Genomic DNA, 21,721 nt, shown 5'->3' with positions numbered 1-21,721 from the left:
ATTCTCCCCCACTAGAGGGCAGCAGAGAGTGTCCCATTCAACCAGTTAAAACTTGAAATGATTATCAGGTGCTGTTTCCCAGTCCTCCCACAGTTGTTTAATGTCTAGCCTTAAGAAAATAAATGACAGAAAAACCTCTTGTGCATTTAAGAAATGGTTCCCCGAGTTATTGCGTACTGCACGAAAAGGAAGCAGGTGATAAAACAGATCAACATTACGGAGCCCTAGATTAGTAAACGCTGTTGTGCTTGGGTTTTCTACCAGAAACACCTGACAGCTCCCAGTACACAGCTGATCCCTGATTCATGTCATTCATGTCAAAATTACACGACTAAATTAATTTACTAAACTATACGGTTTATATACCATATGGTCCCTGTACGGTACCAGTTTATACACACCTAGTCAATCTTTATTTGCAGTATTTTCTGCATTTTAGAACATTAGAATGATAGTAACGTTGTGAATATTATGAAATAGAACAAATATGAGAAGTATGCAGTGGCCCCCCAAAAAAAATCCCCTTTTTGAAAATAAATACTGCATTAAATTGATCAAAAGTAAAGATATTTGTTACAAAAAAATAAATGCTGATCTTTTGAACTTTCTGTTCATCAAAAAAATCCCCCCAAAATGTATCACGGTTTCCATAAAACTATTAAGGTGCACAACTGTTTTTAACATTGATACTAATAATAAGAAATGTTTGAGTGGCAAATCAGCATATTAGCATGATTTCTGAGGAATCATGTGACACTGAAGAAGACTGGAGTAATGCTTCGCCCTCACATAAATTACATTTTTAAATGTATTCAAATAGAGTTATTTAAAATTGCTAGATTTAATTTTTTTGGTCAAATAAAGGCAATTTTTGGTAAGGGACTTATTTCCAAAACATAAAAAAAAATCTTACAGACCCCAAAATTTTGAACAGTAGTGTATGGTTATATTTTATTTTGGGGGATTTTGCATAATAAATGCTGCAACTTCAACGCAAGATGCAAATTTCCAAATTGCATTTAAAACAAATAGTGCTTGCTTGAGGTGGATGATTTGTTTATTCTGCAAGACGCGCATAAATTATGCTAGAAACGCATTAACCAAATAAATTTCGCTTAAGTGTTTTTTTTTGTATCCCTTAAAACTCATAACTCAATAATTTTATCCCTTAAAACTCATCTTAAAACTCAGACTGCCTTCCGTATTCAACTTATGAAGAAAGTGTAATGCTTCTCGCAGTTGAAAAAAACTGTTACGCTACGTCGTTGCGCTTTTGCGCTTTTTCCTAAAGCGCAGTTGCGCTTTTTCCTTAAGTTGAATACGGAAGGCGGTCTGGCGGAAGCTAGATATTTTACTTTATAAAGTGTTAAATATGGATTTTTTTCCTACACAAATGCATCACTTCTCTTCAGAAGGCCTTTATTAACCCCCGGAGCCGTGTGGATTACTTTTATAATGGATGGATGCACTTTTTTGGGCTTCAAAATTTGGGCTTGGAAGAGCAAGGACATTTAATATAACTCCGGTTGTATTCGTCTGAAAGAAGAATGTCATATACATCAAGGCTTGAAAGTAAATCATGGGGTAATTTTCATTTTTGGGTGAACTATTCTTTTAAAATAGCTTTAATGTAACTACACCCTTGCTTCATTTAGAATATGTGAACCCAAGAATATGCAAATGAGCCCTGCCTCCACTCACTCATACAGGCTCGTCTATAAGTCGATGTATCAGAATTGTCATGCGTTTTATGTATCGCTCTCTAGAACATAGTTAATATGATTAGCCTTTGGCTTAACTACATTGTCAAACAGCTGGTTGCATAAAACGTTAAGACTAGTCACAAGTTAGACAAACCTTTTTTTTTTAAGACATTTTTTTAAATCAGTTACATAAAAACATAGACTGGCCTAATTTGATTCGAAAAGTAAGAATGCCACTTGCCTAACTGCTAGTGGCTCATACTAGATCTTAAGACACTGTCTTAACATAATGGCTTAGTTTATGCAACTGGCCCCAGCTCATAATGTGTTGCTAATGTTACACAAACCACTCGTTCCTGCTCGCCACCTCAGAGAAGACAGCTGCCTTCTAAAAGTCGGTGTCCTTATAGAAACACTTTGAACAACTCAGAACGTCAGTGGAGAAAGGCACATAGTTCTTCATAATATCGTAATATACATAATTTACATAATTCACCCGCTATATTGCTAAAAGTACCAGTTTTTTATATCAACAGAAAAATATACCGGGATAACCTGGGCTGCGTTCCACTCCACTTTTAGACACGCACCTGCGAACTTCCCTAAGCACTTCCCCTCGGGGGAATCCCTGGCGCAATTTTGAAGTGCGTTCCACTTCGTGAAATGGACGAGGGAAGTTTATATGGACAGACCCTTGCTCCCTCGATTTGACTTCTTATGTACACTTCATATACCACAATGCAACACGATTGTGACGTCACCGCATATCGTGTTTAATTTACCCCACCACAAACAACTCTATGATATATATATATTTTTTTTTAAACATTTAAAACAACCCAAACACACCTATATATATATATACATACATATATATATATATATATATATATATATATATATATATATATATATATATATATATATATATATATATATATATATATATATATATATATATATATATATATATATATATAGAATGCTGTATGAAACAATTTCGTAAGGGGAAAAAATTATAATAAATCAACTCCATAGTGATTCCAGTGATCAAGGCCTTAGGACGTTCCAGTTCAGCCCATTGCAAAGGTTCCGCCAATAGTGGGCACTCATGCAACGCAAGCAATAACGCACATCCGAGTGAAAGAGATGGAGGGAAGTTAGCGAGTGAAGGGCATAATAAAAACTAACTGGAACGCAGCACTGGACGTCCCCTGCGTCGCAGTAATGATATGCTAAAGCCCACATGTTGACGTGATTGGTTACAAGGTAGTTTATGAGTTTTTTCACTGAAGTTTTGAGGAGAAAATACTCCGCAATGGTGTTGACTTATGAATTTGCACATGGTTTGCATTTTAAGAACACCATAGACATAAAAACAACATTAAAAACTTGATTTTCACCACAGGGGGGGTTTAAGTGTGTCCAGACTTTCAACTGGCAGTGCCTCTCAAGCCTAAATTCTGCTATTGTTAAGCCTGCTTGAAGTGAAACTTAAGGTCATAGCAGATACATACTGCATGTTGTTTTTTTCGTCTATTAAAAGGCAGGAAGAGTCGTGAATATTTAAGACGTCCCCAGACAAACTCCTGGCAGCAGCAGGCGGCCGCTTGTTCTTCCCTCCAGCCTATAAATGTCACAGCAGAGACTTCAGTCCCTCAAGAGAAGACGGAAAACACACTCACACAAAAACACAAGAGTTTTCTGCTGTGCCTAATGTGCCAGAGCAAGCTCACACGAAGACTCAAATGAAGTGATGCACATTACTCATGATGACGGACAGCAGGAATGGAGAATGGATGGGTTTTGTGTGCTGAGATCAGGCAGTGCAGGAGGGTGGATTCTGGGACAGGGTAGACGTGGGTTCGAGACGGACGGGGCTCGTGCTCATACAGACCTGCTCTCACTGCCGTGCTCTTTTTTCTCTCCGCCCCTCAGCCACTTGCGCAGGAGGAAGCGTCTGCGTTGGGGCGAGGCGCTGGGTGTGGAACAGCTCGACCACGCCGCGTCCTCGTCGCTGGACGGCGTGATCTCAATGGACGGAAGTTGCAGGTACTCCTTGGAGCCGGAACGCTGAAGTTGTTCCTTCTCCAGCTGCTCCTTCTCGCTCATGACGTTCTTCATACGGCGCATTTTAAAGCGCTTGCGGCGCAGAGACGGGCTGGACGAGCTGGACAGGGCCGGATCCACCACGGATCCGTTGCATTCCCCGTCTGCCGGGCCCTGGATCTGCAGCGCGGGCAGCTGGAGGGTCTCTGACATGGTTCTACTTCTGTTCAGTCTCACATGAGTCCAGAAACAAATAAAGATCAGAGAGCTCAGTGAGTCCACACCTGGGCTGAGCTGAGTTCAGCACTTCCTGTGAGATGGCTCGATGCCGACATATTTGGTCTTATAGAAGATTTCCTTCAAAAACCCTTTATCCAGAAAACCAGGAAAGCTCCCTAGAGGTCAGAGGAAGGTCAGAAGGTCTACTAGGTCAGCAGTTCTCAAACTCTGGAAACTTGCAATACTCAAAAACTTTTTATTTAAATGAATTTACATTTCTTGTTTTTATTAATCAAGTTTAACATAGGTTTGTGCATTTAACACGTGTCCTAACCAGACGTGATGCGATAAGATTCCAGTGACAAGCAGTTTGTCTGTCCACAGCAGACTACCAGACCCAACTAAATCTAGGGATCCTCCAAATGTTCTGCAACCGAAATTATTCGGCAGAGTAAGTGAAAAGACCGAATAAATGTAACTGAACAATGACGTTTTTGATAATGCGATCAAATATAGCAACCAGCGCGTGTAAGAGAGGCGGGCACGCTTCTAAATGCAGCAAACATGACAGAAGTGTGGAAGCATTAAAGTGTCCGAGATAGACGCAAAAATGGCCGTTTGCAGACACTGTCTAAGCACTAGTGTTGTAGTGAAGACCACCTAATCTGAGACCAAGTCGACACCAAGACCAATGTGTGTTAAAGGGTTAGTTCACCCAAAAATGAAAATTCTGTCATTAATTACTCTACCTCATGTCGTTCGACACCCGTAAGTCCTCCGTTCATATTCGGAATACAAATGAAGATATTTTTGTTGAAAGCTGATGGCTTAGAAAGGCTTCAGATAGGCCTCCATTGGCATTCAGTACATTTACACTCCCAAGACCCAGAAAAGGCACTTAAAACGTTGTTACAAAGTCCATCACACCACAGTGGCTCTACAATAATTTTACGATGCGACGACAATGGTTTTTGTGCGCAAAAAAAATCAAAATAACACCTTTATCCAACTAGTTCTTGTCTTCCGTGTGTGCCTCCACGATGCATGCGTGAGAATATTACGCAGATCCGGCGTTCGGACACATGACCCAGAAGCGATTTGTTTACAAGCAGAGGAAGACACGCGTATCTAAGCTGTTGAATTCTACATTGATCGTACTCTAGGTCTCGGCGTAGTGCTCAAAATGGGGTTAAAGTGTGCATTTCATGGATTCCCGAACCCCGGCGCTACGTCATATTCTCGCGCATGCGTCGCGGAGGCACACACGGAAGACAAGAACAAGTTGGATAAAGGTGTTATTTTGACTTTTTTTTCTGCACAAAAACTATAGTCACTGTGGTGAGATGGACTTTGTAATGACGTTTTAAGTGCCTTTTATGGGTCTTGGGAGTGTGAATGTACTGAATGCCAATGGAGGCCTATCTGAAGCCTTTCTCAGCCATCAGCTTTCAACAAAAATATCTTCATTTGTGTTCCGAATATGAACGGAGGTCTTACGGGTGTCGAACGACATGAGGGTGAGTAATTAATGACAGAATTTTCATTTTTGGGTGAACTAACCCTTTAAGTCCAAGACAAGACCAAGACTTTGAGGGGTTGAGGCCAAGACAAGACCAAACCAGCACTCCTTAAAGCTACACTGTGTGATATTTTCCCCCCATCTAGTGGTGAAAAGGTATATGACCATCCAGAGAATTTTTGTTTCTGTTCCTCTCAATTCCGATTTCGTTTTAACTCCTACAGTGGCCGATTTAGTCCAAGATTAATATGGCTTCCAGTTCGACCTCGTCCACATCCGACACGGTGCCATCGAGTGTTAAAACGCGAAAGGCGAAGCTTGAATTTACGGGTATGTCCCTCTTTGGCTAATGTACTTTCAAGATGGAGGGGCAACATGGCGACCCGCATTCGAACCCCTTACCCGTATTTACAATGGCATATAATAAACTTACGAGAATACTTTATTACTTGAAAGAAGTAAATATACATTAATGAGAACATTTATTTTTGAAAGAACTAAGTGTTTTTAGCTAAGAATAAACTAAAAAAAGTTGCACAGTGTAGCTTTAAATTCATAAAGATCCACATTACCGCCTGCTTATTTTTAATCAATAAACATAATTAGAATAAGACACTATATAGAGCTGTTACCAATCAAATGAAATTACCCAATTCATAGTTTACAGTGAGCCTTGGAGGCCATAGAACTCCATAGAACTACAGCACAAGCCTGTCAAATTTCCATCTTAAAACAAAAATATGTGAACAAGATGCACGTTTTGGGCACTTATGATCCATACAGCACCTACTGCAGTATTTCAATCACTGAAAACAGCGGGACGTTTTTAAAACGGTAAACGTAAAAAACACTATAGGGTGAGTTGCACCAATAAGGATTAAATTAAGCAAAGTTTAAAGGATTTGTTGATATGGGTTTTATTTTAAACCGAGTTGTTGCATCACTTCATTTTAAACACAGATTAATTACGCAGTAAAACCGTTATAGAGCTGATCAAGCAGCAGACAGAGGGTGAACCGACGCCAGGCTAAAGAATCCTTAGTGCAACCCACCCTTAAAGTGCCGTAATGTACTAAAACAGTGATATTAAAAGATCAAATTCAGTTTACACCTTTTTGATGATGCATACTATATACAGGCGAGTAGTTGAGGCAAGAATATGAACGCAACGCGTTTTCTTTATAATGGGTTTCGATGGGGAAAACACCTAACGAGAAACCTCGTGTTGCACTAATTCTGTGTTCATCTATTTTCCTGTACAAAGTTTGCAACATCAATAAGGTGTGAATTTGGTATTTTAATATCACTGTCTTACCGCATTAATACTGACTACAAACCTGGTAAAAATGACAAGCGGGCAATGGAGGAGAGCCTTGTTTTGCCCTCCAGGTGGGCGTTCCTATAAGCGTGTGACGACACGTGAAAACTATGAATTACATTAATGATGTTAATAAATAAAGCAGACAATGCACTGGCAATTTATTAATATTCCAGCAGTTGTGGTCTTGACTGGTGGTCAAAACAAAATCCAGAGTCCTCTAAGTCTGAGTCCGAGACAAGACCGAGTACAAATGTGGTCAAGACCAAGACCTTCAAAAAGTGGTCTTGAGACCGGTCTCGAGTACCACAACACTACTAAGCACCCTCTAATGCAAGCAAGAGCACCCTCAGTTGATACTGTAATAATATATTGGCAAATGCTCCAGTGTGTCTGTAGAACGTCAAATGTATCCATTTACAACGGGTTTCTGCAGCGGGGACAGGCTCGCAAAACCTCTCATGAACAAAGTGTAGGCACAAATCGACGTAAGTAAGATATTTATTGAGATGGCGATGAACTGACATAGCGATCGCGTTTAGTGATCATAAAAGGAGCGGTTTTGGCTCGCTTTCGAGTCTACAGTCTATATAATCCATTGAATAAAACTATTGTTTTTCATGTTGCAAAAAGGATTAATGGCCAATTGCACACTGCAAAGTTTCAGAAGTGACATAGTGACATAGTAAATGTATTAAAGCAATGTAAAGGCAGACTAATAGAAAAATATTTGTTGCAAAATATTTTTGAAATTGTAAATAATCTTAAATGTCTCACTGTAGGCAACACTCAGTGCAATTTCTTAGCCTACATCTGCACTTTAATAGAGCACCCTCAGTGATTTGATTATGATACCTGTAGGCATAACAGGACAAAGATAAGATAAGATGGCCAAATAAATCTTTATTTTTTTATGTTTTTAAAAATATATATATTTTAAGTTATATTGTGCTTTGTTTGTATGTCTGCTGGAATGCTAAAACATATTCAGTGTTAAATAAATATTTTTAAATTGTAGTTCTGTGTAATTTATTTTTCTTTCAAAAAAAAGCAAGACAAAATAGTAAAACGCTAATTTTTACTAATTAATTTATGCAATGTGAAAAAATGGTTTGAAAATTGGCATGAAAAACCGTGTTCGGCTTCGGCCAAGTGTTTTATTATTATTCGGCTTCTGCCAAGAATTTTCATTTTGGTGCATCCCTAACTAAATCCATCAAATATCACAGCCAATCAGAAAAGCATTTGGGCTCTGAGTCTCTCTGCAAGTGTACTGCACTCGCAAGGAAATGGATAATTAAAGGAACACTCTATCTCTCCTAGAGTTAAACAGTTGAGTTTTACCGTTTTTGAATCCATTCAGCCGATCTCCAGGTCTGGCAGTAGCACTTATAGCATAGCTTAGCATAGATCATTGAATCTGATTAGACCGTTAGCATCTCGATCAAAAAAAATGACCAAATAGTTTCGGTTTATGTTTGCTAACCAATTTTTATATAAAAATGCCTAAATTCAATCTGATCTTCAAATAAAGCGATTAAGTCTCTTTAGAATTTTTTTTACTGAACCGCTCAATTCATATGGATTAGTTGTACAATTTTAGCTGTCACTCTCAAATTTCATTAAAAATATCTTCTTTTTTGTGACTGGATAGTATAGAGTGGACAGGAAGCAAGGTGGGAGAGAGGGATTGGGAAAGGTCCATGACCCGGGACTCGAACTCAGGGCGCCCAAAGGCACAATGATGACGCTATATCTTCACGCTACCCACAAGGCTATCAGCACCGATATATCTTCATTTGTGTTCCGAAAATGGACGAAAGTCTTACGGCTTTGAAACGACATGAGAGTGAGTAAATGATGACAAAATGTCATTTTTGGGTGCACTGAGTACCCTTTAATGTGGAAAATATACCCTTTTATCTGGTTAGGACACAGTTCTAGGCTTTAATAACCTACATTATTAATTTGGGATTGCTGGAAGTGCATAGATGTTAAACAATTTAGCATTGATTTATTTGCTTTTACCTAAATGTTCTGATTTGATCATCATTGCTACTAAGCCTGAAGTGTTTGAGAACTACTGAGCTAGATGGACAGAGTATACATGCACTTAAACATTTACACAAGAGTTTCCAGAAAAGATGAGGACTTTACAGAAAAGACTTCACAGAAAGGTTAGAGTAAAACATGCAAACAAATCACAGACACATTTGCTCTCTCGCACACACATGCTCTTTCCTGCTGAAATGAACATTAGTGATTTCACCTCTAACTGGTCATTCACAGTAGCATCACTAATTAGTAAAAGCATTAAAAGGGCCATATCATACACACACACACACACACACACACACACATATGTATATATATATATATATATATATATATATATATATATATATATATATATATATATATATATATGACAGTTCCACTATGTTTTCATAGTACAATGACTCTTATCTCAAAAAATCTAGGAAGCATGATTCCTCAGGATATGACCTCATTAAAACATTTTAGAGCCAGCCATGCGTGTCAGCGTTAATACAACAGGCTTCACATAGCGCTGCACTTCAGGCGTGTAAGGAAGTCAGGCATAAACATGCGCACGTGTTAATGTTACAGGAGGAAGCGCAGTAAGCCGCAGCCCACTGAGAAAAGGAACACACTCACGGCTGCCCATCTGCCTGCTCAACACATCACACAATCTGCTGACTGACCCCTATGACGGTTTAGCAACCTGCCGCACACTGTTAGATCACTCCTGTTACTGCTCCACTGGAGACAGGCAGTGCTTTTCTTAGCAGTAAATGCCAAATATATGAGTTCTGCATTCTTATAACGCATTTACAAAACAAATTCTATCATGGACCGCATGTTTGGGGCTCCACAGTGTGCACACTATCACGCCGCTTAAACTGTACTGTACAGTACCTGTAATTTAGAAAGTGAGGCTCTAAAACAAGGTCATCAACTTTTTTCCCCCATCTTCCTTTTTTAAGAAACCATACCATATTAATGCTTATAAATCATATAATTTAGTGTGCAGTGTATTATACTTATTGTCTGTGTACTTTAAAAAAGTACTATGGCACTACCAAGGGTTTTTGGATATGGTACCATAGTAATACCAGGGTAATTCTTGGGCATTCCTTGGAGTTCCATAGAATAGCATGGAACGCAAATTTTAGTACCATATAGTGCCATGGCACGACCAGCGCTGTGTCATCATGGTACCATGGTATTGCCACAGTACTTTTTATTATGAAACATATGATACTCTCTGGAAAGAAACAAAGTCATAAGAACCACACCTGTAGCCTACACATCAATATATTATTGACCTGTCTGCATTGACACCAATGTATGAGAACTGAACGACAACATCACTGTTTTCGACACAACCGAAATGAACCATCACTGAACTTACTTAAGCTGGACTATGATACTATTTTCTTTTAGATCTGCTGTACAGCCATAACAAACTTTGTTGCATTATTTTCCTGTTATCACTGTAAAGCTGCTTTGAAACACTGTAAGCGCTATAAATAAAGGTGACTTGACTGTAACAGAAAGCAATGTCTAAAAGTCATTTTGCAAAGTGCATAACAACATTTAATTAAAACTTGCTATACGTTATCATTTCAAGATTTCAAATGATGTTAAAAAATGACATTGATGCCGTTAACGACCGATAACGGTACAAAATAAAAAGTGATGCACTAAACAGAAATCTTACCTTTTTACATTTCAAATAGGCATAACCAAAACCCTCGTTTTTAATGTGCAGCCGTTGTCTTTAATTTTTAAATGGTCGGGATGAACGAGGAACTGTTAAGGCGTTTATTTCCCATTCTGTTCCGTTATGATCTTCGCGTTTCCTTTTATTCGGACGAATTCACTCCAATTGAATGGGGAGAGACACCGTCCACGCAGAAACAAAATACATGTTTGTTTTTTTTTACAAAGTGAACTAGATTTGTTAAAAGCGAAAGAAATGCACACATTGGTGTGATTAAAATATACGTGTGATTAAAAAAACGATGGGATATTTTATATATGTAGACTGAGCGCTGCGCATCACCCCTCTCTCTGAGATTAAAGCGCCCCGGATCTCTCCGTATAAATGCGGCAGCACAGCACAGTCAGACTAGTCGAGCTGGTAGAACCTAACTCTATCCGATAATTTAGGTTATGAAGAAACAAGCTTTTTTTCTCAAAACGAACTACCTTTAACATTAAATTAGTAGCCTGTCGCTTTTTGCCAGAAATACGTAAGAATGTTCACTTTATTAACGGAGGTAAAATCATACTTTAGGCTATCATAACAGCAGAAAATACGACTCAAAAATCTTAATTAGGCTACTGAGGGAAAACTATGACAAGAACGATCTTGCCGGAATTCTTGTTAAAAAAAAAAACCTACAACTGGTTGTAAAAACATTAGACGCACAGCAGGAAATGCCCGTCAAATGTAGCCTACAACCACCTTAATAACTGAGGTAAAATCACGAGAAGCCTCTTGACAGCAGGAGATACAGTACAATTATCTATGCCCGTCAAATGTCCAACCACCTTAATAACTGACATAAAACTTGTCTGACAGAAAGTACCTAGGAGGAACTGCCACCTCAGCAAATGTGTTAAACCCATGGGTTGCTCTCTTTGATGTAGCCTAAAACCCAAACTCTAACTATGACAAGTATGTTGGCAATGCAAATAAATAAATAAATGACAATCATATTTTAACCTAATCTTTAATGCAACATCAATCATAAATTCATTCAGAATTTTGTGCCATATTTAATGATATTAAAGTGAAGACTATAAGGGATATAAGAATTACCTTAGTTACTTTACAGATTACTTGATTTTAAAAGTAACTAAGTTAGATTACAAGTTACTTTATTAGTTACATTCAGCAGTTGCCGACAACATAGAAATGTCAACCGTTTTTGTCAACACTCACTTTATTGGAAGTGCATTTTTTAACATTAACGTCAACAATGTATCTCCTGAAATTTTAAATTGCAATTAAAAAATATAAAAAAAAAACATGTTTTAATAACAAATGTAATAAAGACAGTCTTTCTTGACGTCACTTAATATAAATACTCTCCCCGAGACGCAAGAAGAAAGCAAAAATATATATTTTTACTAAGGAAAATGACTAAAATAGTAACTCACAGTGACTTTAATCTGATTACTGGTTTGGAAATAGTAACGCGTTAGATTACTCGTTACTGGAAAAAAGTAGTCAGATTAGAGTAACGCATTACTAAGTAACGTGTTACTGGCATCACTGACATGCATTTACTAATCTCATTTGCACAAAATGAATACAATTTGTGAAATGCAAAAATATCAGAATATTATGCAAACTTCCAATAATTAAATGTTTTAAATAAAACAAATATTCGTATGCTTTTAATCGCACTTTACTTGCTGCTGACCTTCAATGATTCAGTTAAACCATAAGCAAAAATGACTTTCGATTTTAATTTTCTTTTTTTTTTGGTGAAGTAAGTGTTAAACTTTCTTCTCCTGCATCCTATTCTTCTGCAATCCAGAATGTCAGCACAGCTGAAAGATTCGTTTGACCTGCACCCTCTACTGTACACGCATGAATTTGCATCTCCTTATTATTTCCATTTTGGTGTGAAAGGGCCTTTACATTTGCCCAAAAATACAACTGTTTTGTAATCAAAAAAAGAAGCCCAGCCCAGGTGAGAAAAAGTAACACAAAAGGAACACAACGTGACGTAACGTAACCTGACTAAGATATATAAGCTCAATGTTTTTTGTTTGATATATACACCACATTTGAAATTTCACAGTATATAAAAATATGACAAATCTTTAAACAAATGTCCCTACCGTCAGATGAGATTCGTGAATTTAATGAAGCAAAAAAAAAAAAAAAACACCTGAAAATCTAACATCATTCCCCAGAGTGTCTATATATCCTGTTTCTTTTCATTATATTGTTTACTCTGCTGCGCTATGAGCTGTTGACTTATTTATAGTATGCCAATGTTTTCTAACCAAGCCCTCAGTATTGTGCTTCAAAGCTTTATCTTTAGGGAGCCTCTTTAACAGGCTGAGGAAGATCATGCCAAAGGATGCTGGATTTATTTGGCAGATGGCTGCTTCCATCTGACAGACAGTTTTCCCTTACCACACCATTAACATGTCTCATGTATTCATTGACTACAGTGAAAGTATGTGCCAACCGACCTTCTTTTTGATTCTGAATGAGACTGTTGTGCTATTAAACATCACTGATGAATGATCATCAACCGCTCAAGCAGACTGACAACACCTGTCCATGTGTCACACAATATAATTAACACCTTTGGCCATCTGTATTCACCATCTTGTCTTCTGGGAATAAAAATAAACACTTCTTGTTTTGAAGCACCAAACTGGAACCCATTTTATCCTTATATCCCACATCAAGATTGCATACATTCACTTAAAGGTCCCATGGCATGGCATTTTTCTATTATTTTATAGTGTTTTCTGAGGTGTACTTATATTATTAGTATGATTTTTACATCATAAAATGTCATCATTTAGAAATAAAAGGCATTTTTTCTATACTGCTGTTTGCCCTGTGGCTGAATGCCCTGCTTCAAGAGGCGTGTCTGCTGTGAGACTTCAGTAAAAACGCCCACTGTTGTGATTGGCTGACATCTTTGCATTTTAAATGAGCGGAGGGGGCGTGGTTTAACGAGGCACGAGCAGGCACGAGTCTGCCAGAGAGACGGATGGACCTGTGTTCACTTCTCATCAGTTCTCTCAGCATGTCTCAGTTCAGGGTGAACTGTTGTAGTTACTAGCATATACTTCAGGTTATTAGTTTATTTCTAGTCGGAGGGGCTGTCACTCATGTCAGAAAGTTAGTAACTTTAGTAAATTATGGATCAGCGCTGACTCAAGACGCGAACCGTTTAGAACGATTCAGTCCGATTTGGTGAACTGGTTCGGTTCACTAAAAAGAACCGATTCAAAAGAATGATTCGTTCGCGAACCGGACATCACGGAGACGAAGCGATTGCTAACAAAGTTATTTATAGTAACTACTGAGTTATGAGAGCGCTGTCAGTCAGCGCGAGTTTATTATGTTTGTATCTGAGAGTTCTGAATAAACACGAGTCCCAGTCACACCGAGTCCTCTTCATCATTATTCTACCAACTTTGTAACACATGCAATGTACCATTACAGCGAGATGAACGAGTTAGTAAGTGTTGAGTATAGCATTATTTCTAGATATGTTCCAATCATATGAATAGCGTCATTGACGCGCATTGAGTAACTTACACAGCGCAAACAAAGACACAACAGCTGTAATCGAATGTAACGTTAATCCAGTTTATTGTGGGGAAAGCTGGCTAGCCTAGCCGGATACCCTCACGCTTACCCCCCTTCTGCTTAATCTCACGCCGCGTTTGGCTCCTCCGCTGTGGGCCAGATGCAGTACTGGGGGTCGGGGATGTTGGAGGCCGAGCTTCGGCATGCGTGAAGTTTCTCTCTAAAGATGTGACTGCTGATGTTAAACAGAAAAGACTGTATGCACATTTTAGAACAGATAGACGCGACAAGGACGTACAAAAACACTGACTCACAAGATATAAAACACGAAAACACCGTTCTGTCGGGAGAGAGAGAAGCCGCTGCGTGTGCACAAATAATAAATAATAAGCTACACATAAGAAATCAATGATCACAGATCAGAAGGAACTGAAGAAAGACTTCTGTTTTCATTTGTACATCCAAACACTGAGAAACTGCCAGTGTTCACTCGTTCACAAGTAACGTTAATGATCTCGAGTGTTTGCATGGGCGTGCCAGATTCTCTGGGTGGAGGAAAGGGAGGAAACCGTTCCTGCTTGGACGTCAAACCAGGAGACTTCAGGATTGGCTCGTCTGGCCTGTCATTTTCTCAAAGGCAGAGAGAGACAGCCAGAACTCGGGTTTACACCGATCAACATTTCTATCCACTTGGGGACAATATTCAGGCTAGGGGAACTCATATTAATGTTGAAATACCTCATAAAATTAAAATTTCATGCCATGGGACCTTTAAGAAACAAACAAACAAAAAAAATGTAATCATAATTAGCTTCTGTTATCACAATATATCAAATAATGAGAACATATGGCTAATTTCACTTTTTATACACAGTCCATAAAAGTATTATAAATACTGATATACAGTACATATAACAATATTATAAAAGTATTCACAGCGCTTCACTTTTTCCCCATTTTGTTATGTTACAGCATTATTCCAAAATGGATTAAATTCATTAATCCACTATAAACAATACCCCGAATTGACAACGTGAAAGAAGTTTGTTTGAAATCTTTGCAAATGTATTAAAAATAAAACACACCAAAAAATCGCATGTAAATAAGTATTCACAGACTTTGCCATGACACTCAAAATTGAGCTCAGGATGCATCCTTTTTCCACTGATCATCCTTGAGATGTTTCTACAACTTGATTGTAGAACGTCAAATAACTCTCGACTCAAACTTGACTCTTGACTCAAAATTGGTCCACACATTTCTGAAGTGGTAAATTCAGTTTATTGGACATGATTTGGAAAGGCACACACCTGTCTATATAAGGTCCCACAGTTAACAGTGCATGTCAGAGCACAAACCAAGCCATGAAATCCAAGGTCCTCAGAGACAGGATTGTATCTAGGCACAGATCTGGGGAAGGGTACAGAAACATTTCTGAAGGTCTCAATGAGCACAGTGGCCTCCATCATCCGTAAATGAAAGAAGTTTGGAACCACCAGGACTCTTCCTAGAGTTGGCCACCCGGCCAAACGGAGCGATCAGGGGAGAAGGGCCTTAGTCAGGGAGCTGACAGATCTCCAGCGTTTCTGAGGAGAGAGGAGAACCTTCCAGAAGAACAACCATCTCTGCAGCACTCAGGCCTATATGGTAGAGAGGCCAGACAGAAGCCACTCCTCAGTAAAAGGCACATGACCGCCCGTCTGGAGTTTGCCAAAAGGCACCTGAATGACTTCTCAGACCATGAGAAACAAAATTCTCTGGTCTGATGAAAAAAAGATTTAACTCTTTGGCCACAATGGCAAGCTTCATGTCTGGAGGAAACCAGGAATGCTCAACACCTTGGCCAATACCATCCCTACAGTGAAGCATGGTGGTGGCAGCATCATGCTGTGGGGATGTTTTTCAATGGCCAAGAACTGGGAGACTAGTCAGGATCGAGGGAAAGATGAATGCAGCAATGTACAGACATCCGTGATGAAAACCTGCTCCAGAGCGCTCTGGACCTCAGATTGGGGCGAAGGTTCCTCTTCCAACAGGACAACGACCCTAAGCACACAGCCAAGATAACAAAGGAGTAGCTACGCAACAACTCTGTGAATGTCCTTGAGTGGCCATAGCCAGAGCCCAGACTTGAACCCCATTGAACATCTCTGGAGAGATCTGAAAATGTCTGTGCACCAATGCTCCCCATCCAATATGGAGCTTAAGAGGTCCTGCAAAGAGGAATTGGAGAAGCTGCCCAAAAATAGGTGTGTCAAGCTTGTAGCATCATACTCAAAAAGAATTGAGAATGTAATTAGTGCCAAGGGTCCTTCAACAAAGTATTGAGCAAGACTATGAATACTTATGTACATGTGATTTTTTAATACATTTGAAAAGATTTCAAACAAACTTCTTTCACATTGTCATTATGAGGCATTGTTTGTAGAAAGATTTTAATACATTTTGGAATAAGGCTGAAACATAAAATGTGGAAAAAGTTGAGTGCTGTGAATTCACTGTATAAGTGTTTGACTCTCCTCTGCTCCTTACTGCAATTAAATGGATCAAACAAAATATGTATTATTGGGAATATTTTCACTTCCTTAAAGGGATAGCTAACCCAGAAATGATAATTTAGTTATAATTTGCTCACCCTCATATCACTCCAAAGCATTATGACTTACTTTATTCACAGAAAAGATAAAAGAAGGTATTTCAATTGTTTTGTTGATCTACACAATGAAAGTAAATGGGTTCCATTGTTGTTTGTTTTCTTCAAAATGTCTTCTGAGCACATTTTGTTGAGTTCCAGAGTTCAATAGGCAGGAATAGCCCACGCATCAGCGTCAAACTGTGCTTTTTTGCAGCACTCATTCACTCTGCTTTCAAAAGGTTATGTATGGTCTTATATAAAACACAACCTCCAAGTGCAGTGGATGTGGGTGTTCAAGTTCACTCAACCCAATAGTTTTGTTCATTACTTATAGAAACATCCGTGACCACAGCAAACGATAAAATTAATTAATTAACTGGAATACATGCTCATGAAATAGAAACAAAATCTCTGTTTTTGGAGCTTGTGAAGTATATGCTGAAGGGAATCTTTTCAATAAAGATTTATTATGGGTTTAAAAGAAATATGGTGTATCTTCAGCCAGCAAAGCCGATCAACAAATCTTTATTTACACACCAATTATCGGTAAGCTATGTCAATTCCACCATCCACCAAGATTTGGGAGCCGTTCAATGTGTTGTACACAGTGCTGTACTTGATAACGTCATACCAAACACAGCATGATATTATTAACTCCAGAGGATCAGCATTTAAATTAAATGTGACCAATGTTAAATGAGAAAACTGCAATCAAGAAAAGATTAGTTCCTCCTCCATAACTCTGATTTCATCTTTCAAATTCTCAATGACAATAAACATTAAGATTTGATTGAGCTGAGACTTCAGATCACACATAAAAGAATATTGCAGGAGACATTTTCACACAGAAAAAAGAATGATCATATCAGAACAGACATTTTAGGTCTCGATGGTTCCATGAAGGGCATTTAAAGGGGTCATGAAATGAGAAATCAAACGATTTGAACGATTTTACCTAAAATCAAAATCTCGATTAATTGATCATTCTACCTCGATAACGATACCTCGATTAAAGGATTAGTTCACTTCAAAATGAAACTTTGCTGATATTTTACCCCCATCTCATCCAAGATGTTCATGTCTTTCTTTCTTGAGTCGAAAAGAAATTAAGTTTTTTCGGAGGAAACATTCCAAGATTCAAGATTCAAGATTCAAGATTCAAGATTCAAGAGTTTTATTTGTCACATACACAGTTATATACACAATATACAACTGGCAGTGAAATGTAAACAGGTCCGCTCCATGGACAGTGCAAATAACAGTTACAAGAACACAAGGGAAATTAAAATAGAAATAGAATAAAATTAGAATAAAAAGTATTAACATAAGTAGAGTTATAAATAAATCAAGTAAGATAAAAATAGGAAATAAGATAAAAATAAAAAAAATAAAATAAAAATATAAAATATAAAGTAAGTGGATATGATAAGTGAGATAAACTGTAGACTTAAAAATAAGTGGTTAACATAAAATATATATATATATTTATATATAGAGAAGTATGATGTGCATGCAATAGGTATAATTGCAAATCGGAGTATAATGTGCAAACAGGAGTATGATGTGCAAACAGGTTTATTACAGGTTGTTACACAGTAACAATAGGAACGTAAAGTGCAGTGCAATGGCAGTATGTGAATGTTAATGTTTAAACTGGATGTTTATGCGTGTGCGGGGTGAAGTGAAGTCACGTGACTGAGTTCAGGAGTCTGATGGCCTGGGGGAAGAAACTTCTCCTGAGTCTTTCAGTCTTTGCCATCAGGCTACGGAAGCGCTTACCAGATGGCAGCAGGGTGAAGTGAGAGTTTGCAGGGTGATTTATGTCTCTGATGATTTTGGTAGCTCTACCTCTGCAGCGTTTGGTGTAGATGTCCTGCAGAGGCGGGAGAGCTGAGCCTGAGATGCGCTCGGATAAGCGCACCACTCTTTGCAGGGCTTTGCAATCGTGACTGGTGCTGTTCCCGTACCACGCTGTGATGCACTGAGTCAGGACACTTTCTATCGCCCCTCGATAGAAAGTTTTCAGGATGGCTGGTGAAACCCTGAATTTCCTCAGCTGGCGCAGGTGGTACAGTCTTTGCCTGGCTTTTTTCACCTGTGTCTGGATGTGTGTAGTCCAGGTCAGATCCTCGGAGATGTTCACACCCAGGTATTTGAAGCTGCTCACTCTCTCTACCGGTGTCCCGCTGATCATGAGAGGGGAGTATGACTGATGCTGTCTCTTCCTGAAGTCCACAATCAGTTCTTTGGTCTTGTTAACATTCAGAGAGAGACAGTTGTCCTGGCACCATGATGTCAGTTGCTCCACTTCGTCCAAGTATGCCGTCTCATTGTTGTTGGAGATGAGACCCAGGACAACAGTATCATCAGCAAACTTGATGATCGAGGTGGAGCTGTGTGTGGACAAACAGTCATGGGTGTAGAGAGAGTAGAGCAGGGGACTCAGCACACAGCCCTGTGGAGCTCCAACACTCAGGGTGATGGAGGTGGAGGTGAACTGGCCTACTCTCACCGCCTGGGGTCTGCCAGTGAGGAAATCTTCAATCCAGAGGCAGAGAGAAGAATTCAGGCCTAGATCCAGGAGTTTGTGTGTTAGCTTAATGGGAACTATGGTGTTAAAGGCTGAGCTATAGTCAATAAATAGCAGCCTGACATAGTTCCCACTTTTGCTGTCGATGTGAGTGAGGCAGGAGTGAAGGACGTGAGAAATGGCATCTTCAGTCGATCTATTGGGACGATAGGCAAACTGAAGAGGGTCCAAAGTGTCAGGAATGGAGGAGCAAATGTTGTTTTTAATGAGTCCAGGATTTTTCTTCACATAATGGTTTTCAATTGCAACCAAAATGTTCAAGGTCCAAATCAATGCAGTTTCAAAGCGCTTCGAAGGGCTTCAGACACTCTGTGCGATCCAAGACGAGGAATAGGGTCTTATCTAGCGTAACGATCGGTCATTAAAAAAAATAAAAAAAATTAATATACTTTTAACCTAAATTGCTCATCGTGCGCTGCTCTGCGACGTGATAGTGATTGCACAATTACACAGTTACACGCGTCGAAAACGTCACTAGACGTAGACAGAAGTACCTTAAACCATCTTGCAAGTTTCATATCTCAAAACGACGTCCTCATTTTGAATAGGGATGTAACAATACATCGATATGGATCGATATATCGTTCAAATGAAAAACGATACTGTGGCAAGCAGCAAAGCGAGGGGCCGTGAGAGCGGTCCGGTGGCGAGTGATAATGAACTACAGCTGCGCGCCACACCGGTCTCGCCTCACGGAGGAGTGACAGGAGCATAAAAGGAGGAGCGATGACAGTGCAAGACGAGAGAGGACCAGGCCTGGAATTTGAGTTGTGTTTGTTAATATTTGTTTTTGTACGTAGGCGGCAGTCGTCCGTGAGGGGCTGCCGCCGTTATTTAATTTTTTAGGTTTATTTTATTAAAAACTTGTTGATTGTTCGCCTGTTCCCGCCTTCTTATTCCCTGAACATACAAACTAGGTTACAGATACAATGTATTGATGCAACGTGTAAAACATTTTTTTAAGCGCACAACAACAACAAAGTCGGCAATCCACCTGAAGTTAGTTGTTTTAGTCTATAAAGTTTTAAATATGGATATTTTTCTTACACAAATGTGCCACTTCGCTTCAGAAGGCCTTTATTAACCCCCCCCAGAGCCATGTGGAGCAGTTATGATGGATAGCACTTTTAAGGACTTCAAAAACGAGGCAACAATTCACTGCCATTATAATGCTTGGATTAGCCAGGACTTCATTGATATAACTCCAATAATATAATTTTATTCGTCTGAAAGAAGAATGTCATATACACCTAGGATGACATGAGCGTGAGTAAATCGTGGTCTAATTTTCCTTTTTGGGTGAACTAACCCTTTAAAATAAAACATTTATTTAACCCTTAAATGCATACAAAAAACTAGTGGAAAAACAGGCATTCAATTATAATCAGGGCTTAAAAACGGAAAAAAATATCAATCGGTTCACTCCGAGCAGAATCGATATTATAGCGTTTCCGTTTTTTCGTTCCTCAATAAACATTACTGTTCCGAAAATGGTTTGATTAAAAAAAATACCGGTTAATAACGTTATTTTAATTTAGCCTATACTTTAAACAAATATGTATAAATAGACTTATTTTCACTCAATAATAATATAACGCATGGCAATTAAACTTGAATATTTATTTCATAACATTTTTAAAACCACAACAGAAATACATGCATTGATTACAAAGCATAAACAGCGGGACAAATATTGAATATTGTTTTAATGGAGCGTTAGACAATCGAAAGTGGCCCTCTTATGCCTAATTCTTTTCAGAAGAGTGATAACATTCTTTGTGCATAACTTTTTTTCAACATGACTTGTTTTAAAAATTGCATGAATAAAGAATAAATAAACTGGATAACCATTGCTCTTTTAATGCACCGTCAGCTGGTAATTTCAAAGCAAACACTGCGCAACACGTCCTTGCATCACATAATCAAATTCAGTCAGCTAATAAAGCTTGATCATTTAATGAAATATAAAATACCATTTAATATGAAGCATCAACCTTCTATATAGAAAACATTGACCTGTCCTGTATTGGCAATCTGAAAGACTATAGGAAAAATGTTTGATAGATGCTAGCCTACTTGGATAGGTTTAAACGGAATCCATAAACTAGCCTAAATCAGACTATTTGAGCTTAAAGTCCGTACTGTTTATTTAAACGTTCGAAAAGAATGTCCTCCAATAACTGCACATTCATTGTAGACCTCAGCGGTGAAAGAAATGTACTTGAGGCATGAAAATGCGCGCTCTATACTGACTTGCGTACCGGTAGATTCATAGATGCTACGCGGGCATTTCACTCACGCTTGATACGTCAACGTCACATGCTGTACTACTCAATTCATGATTGGTCACTGCCAAATTAAAATATTAAA

General features: G+C 38.6%; 1 protein-coding gene across 2 annotated transcripts in view; it reads right to left on the bottom strand.

Annotated features, from left to right (window-relative positions):
- gramd1ba (GRAM domain containing 1Ba) overlaps positions 1-4,147 on the bottom strand; it is a 108,156-nt gene extending 104,009 nt beyond the window's left edge. For both annotated transcript variants that reach the window (XM_079805280.1, XM_079805281.1), the window contains exon 1: positions 3,601-4,147. In XM_079805280.1, the coding sequence (XP_079661406.1) occupies positions 3,601-3,965 (365 nt within the window). In that variant the 5' untranslated portion in view covers positions 3,966-4,147. The remainder of the gene's footprint in view (positions 1-3,600) is intronic.
- Positions 4,148-21,721: the final 17,574 nt, after the last annotated feature.

Source organism: Gobio gobio, assembly GCF_949357685.1.
Source record: "Gobio gobio genome assembly, chromosome: 22".
In the NCBI taxonomy this organism is placed as follows: Eukaryota; Metazoa; Chordata; class Actinopteri; order Cypriniformes; family Gobionidae; genus Gobio; species Gobio gobio.
Note: the sequence above shows the minus strand (reverse complement) of the source record. Positions and strands in the feature narration are given on the sequence as shown.